The sequence below is a fragment of the Mus caroli genome, chromosome 13 (genome assembly GCF_900094665.2).
Source record: "Mus caroli chromosome 13, CAROLI_EIJ_v1.1, whole genome shotgun sequence".
Taxonomy (NCBI): domain Eukaryota; kingdom Metazoa; phylum Chordata; class Mammalia; order Rodentia; family Muridae; genus Mus; species Mus caroli.
The window spans coordinates 37,386,728-37,401,177 of NC_034582.1; the positions used below are offsets into that span (position 1 = coordinate 37,386,728).

The 14,450-nt window shown below is 43.8% G+C and overlaps 1 protein-coding gene across 1 annotated transcript in view; it reads left to right on the forward strand.

The window, feature by feature from the left end:
• The window catches only part of Hivep1 (human immunodeficiency virus type I enhancer binding protein 1), a 130,217-nt gene that overhangs the window by 59,726 nt on the left and 56,041 nt on the right, over nt 1-14,450 (forward strand). The window contains exon 3 of the mRNA XM_029468595.1: nt 13,478-13,531. Coding sequence (XP_029324455.1) covers nt 13,478-13,531 — 54 coding nt within the window. The remainder of the gene's footprint in view (nt 1-13,477; nt 13,532-14,450) is intronic.

Sequence of the window (14,450 nt, forward strand, 5' to 3'; positions counted from 1 at the left end):
CTATGTCTTCATCCAAAGGCTGCTGGTGGAAGACTGACTTCCAGGCAACTAGGGTGAGGATCTTATACCCACACCCACAGTGACACACCCATTCCAACAAGGCCACACCTTCAGATGGTGCCACTCCCTAGTCCAAGGACATACAAACCATCACATCTTCCTCTGGAATACTCCTGTCTTACAGGCTGGGTGCCTTCCCATGTGTGAGTCTGACTTTCCACCATAACAGGTCTTGGTGATTTTGTTTTTAGTCATTTTTCCAGTTAGTTATTAACCTATTGATTCTAAATGCTTACACTTGACTACCTAACTCCTTTCCCTATTGTCCATAGTGGACAGCTTCCTAAGATCCTAATTAGATGCCTAAAAGGTAAATCATTTCGAAACTTCTATACTCAATGCTGGTTCCTATACATGCAGTTACTATTGGAAGTTTTAAATTATAAATTAGGGACTCTCGAAATTGTAATTACTAAAGTAGAACAATCATAACTATATTCTGTAATAAAGTTATTTAGAACTTAGGAATGAGTTCTGGAATATCCCTTCGAATACTGGGTAACTGAAGCTAGATAAGAGAAAGCAAAACCGTAGTTAAGGGAGATCTGTGTGCAAATCTATAAGGTGCTGAGTGCAGTGTGGAGCAGGTTAGCAGGTTAGCAGAGCTCTTGTATGCTTGCATGAGTGGAACAGTCTACCTGCCTGCAGAGCTCTTATGTGCTTGCATGAGTGGAACAGTCTACCTGCCTGCAGAGCTCTTGTGTGTGTGCATGAGTGCTGGTGGAGAGGGTGAGGATCATTGGTCCTCAGCCTTTGGCCTGACTTCCGCATCATACAGCTCCTGTCTGCTTAGTTCCCAGGAGCCTCTCCTCATCCCTGGGCTCACAGCTTTGTGCTTTCCACATGCTGTGTCTTCTCCTGCTTCGCACTTCCTCCACTCTCCTGCAGTAGCCTCTGCACTGTCAACTGCCGTTAGTCCTTACACTCTGCCTTGTCTAGCAGGAAGGGGAAGAAACTGGAGAGCGCTTATATCAAAGGAGGTTCTTTCAGGGTTCTGGAGAACGCCATGCATGGTAACTCACTTGCTCTTTGTAGCGTGCATTAGAAGTAGAAGCTGCTATTTCCTGTCGGGTAGCATTGGTCAGTAAAAGATTTCAGACTCATGGAAAGCAGCATGAAACAGTTCAGTGATACTAAAATTTGCAAAGCTTGCTATTGATAGGACCGCCTGGACCTGGGTGCTCTCAGAAGAACTCTGGTCCTGTCTTGTGTTTACTTAGAATGCATTGTTACTTTTTGTTTGAAGCCCTGAGTTACCTCTTGAGCTGAAACAAAATATAAGGCTGGGGAGATAGTTGAGAAACAAAGGACCTAAATTTGGTCCTCTGACTACAAACAAAATACAAGCTAGAGGTGGTGGTGCACATTACAGTCCCAGCTCAGCCTGGGAGGCAGAGGCGTGTTCCTAGCTCCAGACCACTGAAGGGCCCTGCTCACAAAAGCAGGGAAATGAGGCACCTAAGGAATGACATTCCTCCTGTGGCTTTCCCCCAAGCTGCTGTCTGGCTTACACATGTGTGCATGAACAACACATATACACAGACACAGACACACACACAGACACACAGACACACAGACACACACACACACAATGACTATATTTAGAATCCGGTTGTGAGCATCTTAGAAAGAAGCAGATGGCAAACACTCTAGCCTTTGTGAACCTCATATAATTTATGGTATCTCATATGGGTTTTCCCCTTTGCCTTTTTACATTTTAAAAGCTAATAAACAGACTGTAGTGAGCAGCCACAGGCTGTCTTCTCTATGTTGACCTTAGTTATTGTTCTCTCCAAAAAGCCCCTCTGCCCCTCTGTGTCCCTTTCTCTCCATCCCAGCCAGCTCCTTTTAGCTTTTAACATAATGGGTATTTTTCTCAACTTTTGTTTATGTGAAGTTATTTTTTTCACTGAAAAGGTATAGAATTTGACTTTTTAAAAAATACTTTATTTAAAGTTCTATGTCCCCCCTAGTGTGTTCTTTGAATAAAAATTCACAAGAATAAACTAACTCAGCATCACGTAGTGTTAATCAAAGACACAGGAGCACCGTTGCTTCTGCTCCTGTAGTAGAATGCCATGAAGTGGGTGAGTCCTGAGGAAAACGGTATTGGTCTGACAGTGTGGGAGGCTGAGGACCGGGTGCTGACACCTGGGTAGGGCCACCTTACTGCACTGTAGCCTCATAGGAGGCCCTGGCTAAGTCTCAGGAGAGTGGCAAAGAACAAACCTACCGCTGCAAGCCATTCTGCAGTGGTTTGCATGACACGGGTAACTTACTATTAGCCCCCACCCCCTACTCGTCATGAATTTCAGAGGGGGCAGGTAGATACTGAAGCTATAGCAGACAGCAGCCCTCCCCGTGCTTTAGGTCAAATATGCGTTGGCTCAGTCATTTGTGGTGGTGGTTCAAAGACTAGAAGTAGTTTATACTGAGAGTGTGGTTAGCTATTCCCTGGCCTGTGGAGTAAGGCCTGTGACAGTCTCTGATGTGGTCATGGGAAACCCGAACTGTAAATTCCCCATAGACATGGTTCTCAGGGAAGGAATCCCAGGTATCCGTGCAGAGGACAGAGCCTAGGATGGGCCGCACTGACTCCTGCTGGCAGATGCTTTTCCTTCCAGGTGAGTTGTCTGGAGCACCGCTCACCAAACTCACCTGTTCCTGGGCCCTTTGTAAACACAGCAGGAGAGAAATCGAGCTTCAAATCCGTGAGCTGCCTCTCAGATCACTTTTGGTTATAGTGCCTTCTCTCAGAACAGGGATCCAGGCAAGCCCAAAGGGGTACCATAGTTCTCTGTAACTGGTAACACAGAGCCATTCTGTTCATATGCTGGATTGGACCCTGTTCGAGACTAGAAGAGAAAGCGAGTTGCACCCCCTAGCTCGGTCTGTCAGGCGGCTAAGAGCAGATGCTGCATGGATGGCACTGTCATGTCTCCTGTCCTAGCGTGGAAGCAGAGCTTCCTGAGGAAAGTGTGCTCTGCTCACTGCTCCAAAGTTGGAGGAAGGGCTCAACATGGAATAAACCAGCGGCTGTGCACTAAGAATGCTTGTGGCTGACAAAGGAAGCAGACGTCAGAGTGTCAGTTCTGCTGGGTCTTGAGAACTCGGTACCCCCCTTTCCCTACACAGTTGTTCCTGCATGTGGAGCCTGCTGCTTACACCCTAGGGAAGTATCACTGCCACTTCTCTTCTCACACGTTCTTTACCCTCTCCTTTCCCCCAAGTTAGAGATGTAGGTTTGCTTGTGTCTGTGGTGATCTGAGGTCCTGAGCACAGCAGCGTCCTGTCATGATAAGAGGTTGGTTGCTGCTTGCCGGTATATTCCCCCACCGCGGCCTTGTGATTCCCGGAGGATTGGGAAAGAAGAGGATGCTGCTTGCTGAGAAGACGAGGCAGTGGCACACAGGACATTTACAAGATGGTGGTGGTAATTGCTAACCAAAGGCTCTGCACCTAACTGTGTGTCTCCTTCCCTAGAGAAGGGGTGTGAAAGATGCTGCCAGAAGCATCGACTCTGCTGAAGAGCAGTTGGCAAATTGCAATATAGAGATTAGGAAAACGTAGAATTCCCAGTGTTTGTATATTCTTCATCTGCATTATAAGACTTGTTATCTCCATTTCCATTGTCTCTTTCTGTGAGAGCCCCTGCTCCCCTCTCTGCCCTAGCACCAGCAGATCAGCCTTGTTTTCGACCATCCTGTTCTAACAGAAAGAACCCAAGCCCTGAAATACCCAAATGTGACTTATCTAGCTTGTAGAACAGTTAATCAGCATGGTGAGTTTGTGGTGAAGGCCCTGGGCATGGCAGAAGGCTGGATCAAGGAGAGCAGGAGTGTTGTGTTAGAAAACATCCTGTGGAGATGCAACACATTGTCTACTTATCCCAGATAGGGATCCCACAACAGATCAGAGTATAGGCACGCTTGGTGAACCGAAGGGTCTGACCAGGGTTACTCACAATAGCAGAATAAGCCAAAGAAAATTGTATCACCAAAGCCAACCCAGCATGGGTGACATCTCACAGATGCTGGGACCATGGAGCCCACTGCACAGCCTACAGGCAGCTTAGCAGCTTGGAGAGTCCTTTCCAGGCTCCTCATTTTATCTTAACCTTTTCTAGGCAGCTCTTCCAGTTTCTGTATCTTCCAGGCTACTGGTCTGGTGTTAGAGTCTTTGCAGCTCAGCTTTCTCCTGTCTGAGGGGGCTCAACTCTTATTGCTTACTCTGGCATGGAGGACTCTAGTGGATTTACTCAGATTCAGGGACTTCCTGAAGCTATTTTGACCTGCTTACTTTCCTGCTTATGGAGCTTCCTGTAGGAAGCAATGTCTTCATCTCAAAGGAACATTTTATGCAATAGGGAGTCACTTCGACCATAGGCAATCTGTTGGCCAGCCAAGCAGGTACACAGTACCTCCTTTTCTATATTTTTGACTAAGCAAATAGACCTTTATGTTAGTCTTTTGTCTTCGATTCTGGAACAATGTAAAAATTTTTCAAGGAGGAAACACATGTATTATTTGCTGTCAAGGTATGAGGCACACAACCAACCGTCCAGAAAACCAGGGCAGCATGTGACAGCTTTATTTAGTGTTTAATGTCCATTCTTCTTGAGTCTCTACTTCCTTAAGGGTGTGTGTGTGTGTGTGTGTGTGTGTGTGTGTGTGTGTATACATGTACATGCAGACACATGTGAGTGTGCAGGGGCTTACATACATGGTGACATATTTGTTGGAATCCATTGTTGACAAGGTTAGCAATCCATGTCCAGTGGACCCTGGCATTAGTAGTCAGAGTCAAGATGGTCTGGCTAGGGGAAAGGGATCCAATGGCAGGCAAAAGAGTCAGAGACAGTCCCTCCTCCAGTTGTTAGGGGATCTGCATGAAGGTCAAGCTGAGATGTATTTATTCCTGCTGCAATATGATGTTTCAAGGTGTGGGGTGTGGCACCCAAGGGGGTCTTCTCCTTCTCTGAGGAGAAGGGGATGGGTAATAGGGCAAGGGACTTGTAAGGGTGGGACTAGGAGAAAAGGAGGAGGCAGGGGCTTCAATTGAGATGTAAAATCAATGAATGAATGAATGAATGAATGAAAATAAAAAGGTCTGGCTTCCTTACCCTTCTACCATAGTTACCATGACTACTGCTCCCTTCATTTGCTGCATCAGAAATCCTCAGTAGTGAAAGAGAAATGGGTGTTGTCATACTTTGTGTCCAGTGCACAGTAGGCAAAGCACTTGTGACTATTGAGAAGATGGTGGAAAGATGACCTGGAAAACATGCCAGTGTCAATGTCTTTATACCGTAAGTGACTGCTTAGATAGCTTTTGCATTTTCCAGACGTTGTGCTTTCAGCTAGAAAGTGACTGCAGTATAGGGCTGACACTAGTGAGAATTACCAAGTCTGGTTTTGGTATAACATTGTTGAGAATGTGTAGCTTTGTGTTTCAGTTTAATTGGAGATTCTTAGCTTTTAGGTGTGTGTGGAGCTTTCTCTCCCTTCTTCCCTCCTCCTTACTCTCCTCCTCCTCCTCATCTTCCTCATCTTCCTCATCTTCCTCCTCCCCCTCCTTCTCTTCCTCCTCTTCCTCCTCGACTTCCTCATTCTCATCCTCATTCTCATCCTCATCCTCGTCGTCCTCCTCCCCCTCCCCCACTTCTCCCTGAGCATCCCTTGGCACCATTGACAGCATTGATAAAGTAAATGTAGCCATCTGCACACCTGATAATACGTTGCTCACAAGAATCAACTGATAAGGCTTTTTTTCCCTTAAAAGTTTGAATCTCAGCCTGATAATACTTATAATTTAGAGAATATTACTTCTCAAGATTGGTTGCTTGCTGTATTCACCTGAGAAACATTTTAAAATGCCAATTTAATTGGTATAAGATGCAGCCTTGGCATCAAGATATTGTTTAGAACAGTAATACCAAGTGACTTGAATGTGCCATATTGGGACTGTTTCAGGGGCTCTGTAAAGTTATCAGACCAGGACTTGGAGCAATGTCAGGAAGGGTCAGCCCTGAGCCCAGTTGCTTTGGCAAGTCTTAGGAAGGAGTGGGCTAACAGTCCCTCCTCTGGGCTTTGGTGAATTCCAGGACAGCTGGAGATTTGGGGAAGGAGATTTGGGCCTAACTTTTACCTGTCAAGAAATGTGTGCTTAACTGAAAAGCTTCTTGTCTTCTTAGTATCCTCTAAGGGGAAAAACATACTACAATTCTTTGCCAGTGTAACGGCACATGCCTGTTTCTCAGTTCTTAGGAACCAAGGCAGGAGTATGGTGAGCTCTAGGCCAGCCTGGCCTACATAGTGAGACCTTGCCAGATAGATAGATAGATAGATAGATAGATAGATAGATAGATAGAGTCTCCCCACGTCCACTGTCAATAGAGAGTCAAAGCACAATAGGGCCCACAGTTCCTGCTGATCATCCACCAAGTGAAGAGGGTGTGTGTGGTCTCCATAGGAGTAACTAGACATTTATCAAGGGACAGAAACACTAGGGCAGGTCTGCTAGAGAGTCAGCAGAATGTCCTGTGTGCCTGTGCACATTGTTACCTAACCCTGACTGGTGCTAAAAGCAAGGTGGCCAGGCTCTGTGTTTAGCTTGTCCTGAGTTTGAAAGCACAGCACAGTGGAGCCTTGTCTGCTCTCGTAATTCAAGATTTCCTTCCTGTGGAGACTGAGACAGACTTGGTGAAAGCTCTATAGCCAATAGACATGTGGTCTGACTTGGTGTCTGTGATTGGAAATTCCAGTGCAGTGCGCCTCACAAAGAATATTCTTGTCTGTTCTATGACTCTCTTTTTGTCTTTGTCATAGGAAAGGAACTTCTTGGTACCCAGTCAGCCTGTCTCCTCTATTCTACTTCATTCACAGCCATCATCCATGTTCCTGAAACTTAGAGACTGTCACTAGAGACTAATATCTCTTTAGACCCTGCTAGTTCAATACTTGAATCTTTAATTTTTATATTTCTCAGACATTGCGTTTTCAGCTAGAAAATGAATTTAGTATAGGGCTGGCTGACACCCGCCCTAGTGTCTCTCCTTCCCTGGTCTTGGCTAGTTTTTCTCTAACAGTGTCATTGTTAAAGGAGAGTGACGGTTTCCAAGATCTTGTGCTCTGAGTGAGTGTATTTAAGTTCCGTTTCTGCATGCAGGGACTCTGTTGTGTTAACCACCATCTCTGTAAGAATACCCTGAGTTTGGTTTCTCTCCATCTACTTTCTACATTTGTGTGTCCAAGCTGCTGCCCACCCTGGACGGTTTGTTTCCCGCCTCTTTGCATTTCCAAGTCCTTGATTCTCCCCAGCCTTAGTGTCCTTCCTCTGTGGATGTTGTCCCTTCCCACACAGCAGGACCTGTGTGTTTGTCTTTCAGTTATTTGCCCGCAGCACTTTTCATCCTGACACTGGTACACATGGATAGGATTAATTTTTATTGAACTTAAAAGTTTTATTTTTATATTGCTATTCATTATAGGTAATTTAGTAATTGAAGAAAATGTAAAGGGTGAAATGAAAAATACTAATATACTGGGGAGGCCTCCCTTTTCTGATCAGAAATGGAGGAGGATTGGGTGTGAGGGAAGGGGAGGGAAAACCGAGCTCAGAATGTAAAGTGATTAATTAATTAATTAATTAACTAGTAAAATATACAAATGGAAAACACAACTACCACACCAGCAACTGCTGAGGTGGATGAGGGGAACGGGATCCTTCCACACTGGGTAGGAGTGGAGTGGACACTGCTGTACCCACTCTGGAAATTAGCCTGGAGGTTTCTGAAAAACCAGAAATAAAACTACTCCATGACCCAGGCCAGAAAACATGTTAATGTACTACTCTCAGATGTGTGTGTCTTAGTGCTTATGTATGGTTGGCCTGCCTGCCCATTGATACCTAAGCCCACATTCATCTTTGTGGTACAGCATCTTCCTTTACCTAACATACCTTGAGTATCTTCCTTGAGTAAGTATTTTTAAGGACCACTTTTAGAAGCTGCATGATGGCGAATAGAAGGTTTCTTTAACTATTCCCCCATTATACATGTGACTCCTTCCAGGCCACTGGTAATGCATGTGCAGTACTTAATGTGTTACATGGCTGTGACTTCAGGTCTCCTGTATTCTGCTGAGTAGATGGAATTTAGTGAGGGAAACAGGAAGACAGGGAAGACAGCTGGATGAGGAAAGAAGAGAGTCGGGTGGGGTGGGAAGGGACTCTCCAGGACAGACTCCCTTAAGGGCTTTGGGAGGAGGGGACATCATAAATTTGGACTCATCTCTTTGGATACGCGTGTTAAGAATGCTAGGTACTCCCATCAGGTGCCCTTTCTATTTCTAGTTAGTATTCAGGCTTTTGTTGAGAGTACAGAGAGATGTGACTTAATCACGAACACTTGGATGTTATGCAACTCACTTTCTCTCCTTATCCTGTTGCTCTTACAAAATTATAAACTGACTAAGCATGTCTAGTCCCCAAATTTAGGTCAGAAGGGCTAAAGAATTGGAAACATTGCAGACATGATGATCATCATGGAGAAAATTCCATAGTTGACTCCATATGGTAAATCTCATGTGACATGCAGGTGACCTATAAATGCTGTGTAAGAGGTGTGTGGGAAACATCAATAAATCTTGTGTTTACACATGAGTGTCACTTTAAAGATTTATCACCTATATGAAAAGAATTCCGAAATCCAAAACATGTCTGGTTTCACTCTGCTAGGTTGAGGGATGCTCAACCTGTATTATGCTGTTGATGAGCGATGAGTTTATGGTGCGTTACTTTAGTGTGGTTATCTGTGCTGTGAATGGTCTTCTTGGCATAGATTTATATTCATATAAAACTTGTTCAAAGTGTTGGTTTTTATATTAGCTTTGGAAAGTAAGTCAGAACACCTGTGAATGTTCTTTTTTGGAATTCTTTAGAAAGTGTTGGATTTTTTTACTTTTGAAAGAATGTGACAAACCTCTAGGCCTGGAGCTTTACTGAAAGCCAGTTAGTTTTTTTCTCCCTCCATTGCTCCAATTGTCTTCATGTGGTCTGCAAAGTCATTCTGGTCAGGCTTTGTTCTTCCTGTGTCACTTTGATAACTGGATCATAGTCTATCTTTCTTTTCCAGTTTGTCATATTAGTTAGGTTCATTAATTCAGAGTTGGAATTACGGGTTTTTTCTTTTCCTCATTTATTTCACTGTTCTGTGATATGAAACATCAGTAGTCTAGAATTCCATTTTTACGTTTGCCAGAGTGGGTTGGTTCTCTTCCCTACATCGGTCCAGAGGTCATGGAGATATAGAGCTTGTAAGTTAAGAGAAGTTGCTAGTAATGGCAGATGCACTAGGTTAGGGGGTCAGCAAAGACTAGGAATGTTCCTTATGTTGAAGAGTATGTGCACATGTGGCTGGATGTGGCAGAATGTTAGTGACACTGTGTCGGTGGTCAGAAAGCTGAGAGAGGGGACACTTTCTCCTTTTATTTAGTCCATGGCTCCACCTCATGGGGTGATAACTGCCTACATTCATGGTGATCCTTCCACTGCAGAAAGCCTCTTTGGAAAGGCTATCCAGACATGCACAGAGGTTTGTCTCCTTCACGGTTCTAAATGCCATGAAGCTGACTATCAAGAGGATGTTGCCATTACTAAAGATGCTCCATTTCATCATGAAGTCAGGCTGCAGCTGGCAGCCACCACTGAGTCCTGAAGGAAGTGTTCTGAGGACAGGGCTTTGCATACTTAATAGTAAAGGACGGGAAGGACAGTGTATGAACACGTTTGTTGCTGAGTTAGTATTGTTCTCCCCACCACCTCCTCAAAGAATAGAATGTAAAACTGTGTTTCTTGTTCTGGGTCACACTGAAAAGTATATATTCCATTAAATATTGGCAAATTATCGTGTATGAACTATAAACACAGAATACATGGCCATGATCTGAAATTTCAGAGCTAGTGTTGAAAGTACATCCTGCTTATTAGGATTGTAAAGCGCAGGTTAGGTGTGAAGAGGACGCTCTGTGAAAACTGACAGAAGCAAAGCTCTCCCAGTTCTCTAATTGAAGATGTTCTTCGCCTATTGAACTGGGGCTGCAGGTGAACGTGTCCTGTGCTGAATACAGTTATTCTAAGTCAGGGCCCAAGTCTGTGTAGCATTATTGTCGAGACAAAAGGCAACCGAATTGAAAACTGAAAAATGAAGTCCAGTATTTTGTGATCAGGGTCATTTTTGTAAGGAATTGTATGACGTGCATACAGAGGTGGCCAGCATCAGTATGCTAAATATCCACACAGATGTGGCCAACCTCAGCATCCTAAATAACCATATAGAGATGACTAGCCTTGGTATTTTAAATAAGCATTTTTAAAGTATTTGTTAAATCTTAAGTTTTTGTTGCTTAGAGCAACAGTAGAATCCACTAATAAAAAGCCGCTTTTCTTAAATAATGTCAAATTACATGTGCATAAACTCTAGAAACACAGCTATTACAACTGTGACTACATATAATATATACATCATTATTTATTACTAAGGTTTAGATGAACTGCTGGCATAGTAATAATAGTTCTTTGGTAATAAACCCTTGTTTCTCAAGGGCTATGTTTTTAAGTCATATGATTTGTTTATTTATAGTTTAAATATCAACAATGTACTTAATGCTTTGTTTAAAAAATAGCCTTTCTGCTTTGGTCACTGTGCTTATCCTGATTCGCCCTCGCCCTCGGGTTTGTTTGTTTGAAAAAAAAATGCTTAGTGCTGGTTCTACATTTTTACATTATTCTTAGTTTTATTTATTTTAAGTTTTAACTGTTACACAAAACCATGTAAATTATACATCTTTGTGAAGCAACATGGTATTTCTAGGTGGCCATTGTATAATGTTCAAAATCGCTAAAAGATACATATTTCCTCAAATATTTATCGTTTCTTTGTGGAAAATTTCAAAGTCCTTTCTTCTTGGTTTTTCTTCTTCTTGTGCCTGGGGTATGTCTAGGGTCTTGCATGCATTAAACATGTTCCAATCCCAGGTACCATGTTATGCTTTGAGACAGACAGACAGACACACACACACATACACACACACACACACACACACACACACACACACACACACACACACACAGAGAGAGAGTTGTGTTTTCCCAAGATTCTAGTGCTTGCCTTCTGATGATCACTAGCAGGAAGCAAACAGACATGGTTTTGGGGAGCAGGTGTGTGCATCCATTCCTCAGGATGGAAATGCAGTGTAAGGCCTCCAAGGTTACATTAGCTTGTTCCTTGCCTTCTGTGGTCCCTGCTGTGCCTGTATGAGCCCTGAGCAGTTGGAGGATGTTTGATGAGTGAACTGAAGGTGGTATGAGCTCTGCCTTTCTTTCTGGCAGGAGGTGGGAGGGGAGCTACAGCAGAGGTAAAGGACCCTAGTGGGGAATGCTTCTTTAATTTATTTAGAGTATGGTCCTGTGCCAGAGGCCATGGACTCCCTGGCTAAGAGTGATAGGTTCTGTATTGTACACAGTCCAGGGCTAGTGTCATTTGGCAGAGGCCAGAGGCTATCGTCCACTTGGCACAACATTGTAGAGCATTTATCTAAATTATACTTTGAGATATCTAAAACACTATGCTGTTACTGGCACCGTGCTTAATGGAGTACAGAGTAGTACCCTGGGAAGTCTGTGCCCTTTGTCATCAGCATTGGGTCTGACGTTGGACTTGAATGATTATATCCACCATCGTCAAGTCTATACAACCTTATAACATTCAGAAAGAGCTGACCATGGGTGTATTTATAAAACCTGGTTCTGCCTAGAGCCACAGACTGACCAGCAGAGCCTGTGGCCGCACTCCCATTACTTCCCTATACTGTAACATTCGTCAAGTCCATCTGTTTGTGTTTGCAGTGCTGAGGCTTGAACCCAGGGCTAACACTTTACCACTATTTCTCCAGTTCTACCTGCCTTGGTTCTTTTTACTTCCAGGTCCAGTCCTTCCTGGCCCAGGTGGTTTTGCCTCTGGGCTGCACCCGCCTTTGAAGCTTTGTACTTATTCAGTAGTTCCATGATGACTTTCTGTGCTGTCTCTTAGACACATCCTCTAACTTTTTAAAAAAGATTTATTTATTTATTTATTTTATGTATATGAGTACATTGTAACTGTACTGATGGTTGTGAGCCATCATGTGGTTACTGGGAATTTGAATTCAGGACCTCTGTTTGCTCCTGTCAGCCCCACTCACTCTGGTCGGCCTATCCTCTAAATTTTTAGATACTCTCTGGCATTGTCAAGGGGCAGGCAGTATTCTGTCACAGTTCTCTTCAATTCATTGTCTCAGTTTTTCATTAGCGTTGTTTCTTGTTTTTGTCCTAGGTCCTTTTCTGTCACTGTAGTGAAATATATCAGGCTGATTCTTCTAAGGGAGAAGGCTGATTCAGTTCCAGACTAAAAGTCTACATAGTATAGTTGCTGGCTCTGCTAGAGCCAGTTTGGCCTCTGGCCAGTCAGCACAGTGTGCTGGAGCACTTCATGGTAGATCACATCTTGGGGGTCTCCTCGTGGTGGATTCACATAGGAAAAGCAGAGAGGCTGGGGAGCACCCAGGCTTGTTCTGCACAGTGTTGCTTTCAAGAACTGACTCGGGGCCCATGAAAACCACCACAGTCCCTCTGAGAGCAAAGACTGTCCCCTCCCCTGCCTGCATGCACTAAGTATTCCCACTTTTTAATACTCTAGGACTTTGTAACACTGCTCCACTAAAGATTGTCCCTGGGGGACACTCAGACTGTTAGTCCGAGGCACCATCTGGCGTAGTCACACTGATATCAATCTAGTGAGCATTTGTTTTAACAGATCCTGGGTTGGTTGGGTACACATCATATAGAAGAAAGTGATTATTTTTTAGACATACTTTTTAACCCACAAAAATACTTCATAGTTATAAAACTGAGTATCTAGAATGCAGTGTGAGGCTGGGTCTATCTCAGCTGATGGAGTTCTTGCCCATCATGCATAAAACCCTGGGGTTCATCTCTACCACCAAGTAAATTGGGCGTGGAGGTGAGTACCAAAACCCACTGCCCTTTGGAGGTGGAAGCGGAAGCTCAAGGCTATCTTCCACTGTCTGAGGCCAGCCTGGGCTATACAAGACCTTGTCTTTTGAAGTGAATGAGGGAACGAACAAATAAGAATGTAGTAATTTGCATTATGGTGACAATAATTTAGGGACATTCTCCTAACTACAAATTGATCAGAGTTGCAGATTTGAAGGGAAGTATTCTCACTTTAATAGTAAAATTTTCCCAAATAAATGGTTTCCGTGCGTTACATGTCTGTTACTGCTTATGAGTCATTGCCTGCTCTACCATATTCCTTATTTGTTATGATTGACATGTGCTTCTTCTTTTCTCTTTTCCTCAGACAAAATCGAAGAAGCACAAAAAGAGCTTAACGGGGCAGAAGTTTCCAAAAAAGGTAAGTTAAAAAAAAAAAAAATCAGCCTTGTGTGACGTCATTCTTTCAGAGTTGCCCGTAGGATCTCTCAGAATTATGCCTTCCCTGCCAGAAGCTGGTGCTGAAGTTCGGGACGTTCTGGGCCATCTCAGCACCACCGTCAGTGTGTTTCTCTGGTACCCGTGTCAAGGGTGCTGCTCCTTTGGGAGCGCTGCAGGAACCTGTCACATAATCGCATAGGGCGTGTGGATACCATGATCCACATGTGCATTCTGCTGTAAGACAGGCATGCTTGGTTGAAGAAACTCAGGCAGGATTTAAAAACTGTTAAGTATTTCAAAGGACGGTGATAACTTTGTTAAATAAGAAAAATAAATCTGAAATACAGTATATAAACTATTTTTCCGTGTATGTGGAAAAGGTCAGGGGTATGGCCTCCTATATGTGGCTATGAATATGTGTAAACACACACGTATGGGATTGGGCAATGTTTGGCGGATATACTTTTGGAGTGGCAGGAAGGGAGAGCACTGGACTGTATTGCTATGAACTATACAGTGGCCATAATTTGTGTTAAAAATCAAATCGAGATGCAAAAATTGATCTTAAGGCAGAAAATATCTCGTCTTCCAGGTACTGAAATCTGCGAGAGGTGGGCTCTGCATGGATGGGAGTGTCCTCCCAGCAAGGTCTCTGAGCAAGAGGGTGGCATCTCTCTAACGTTGGGGGAGAAGATCACGTTTCTCTTAGTGTTCATTTTCATGATTTAGTGTTTCCATTTCCTTATTATATTTCCTAATTTGAGTAGTCTATTGACAGAATAAAAAGAGCAAACTAGAACGCCAGTAGAGGCCTCTGTCTGTCTATCCATGGCCAGCTCGCTCTTCTTCCCTTCCCTTCCCTTCCCTTCCCTTCCCTTCCCTTCCCTTCCCTTCCCTTC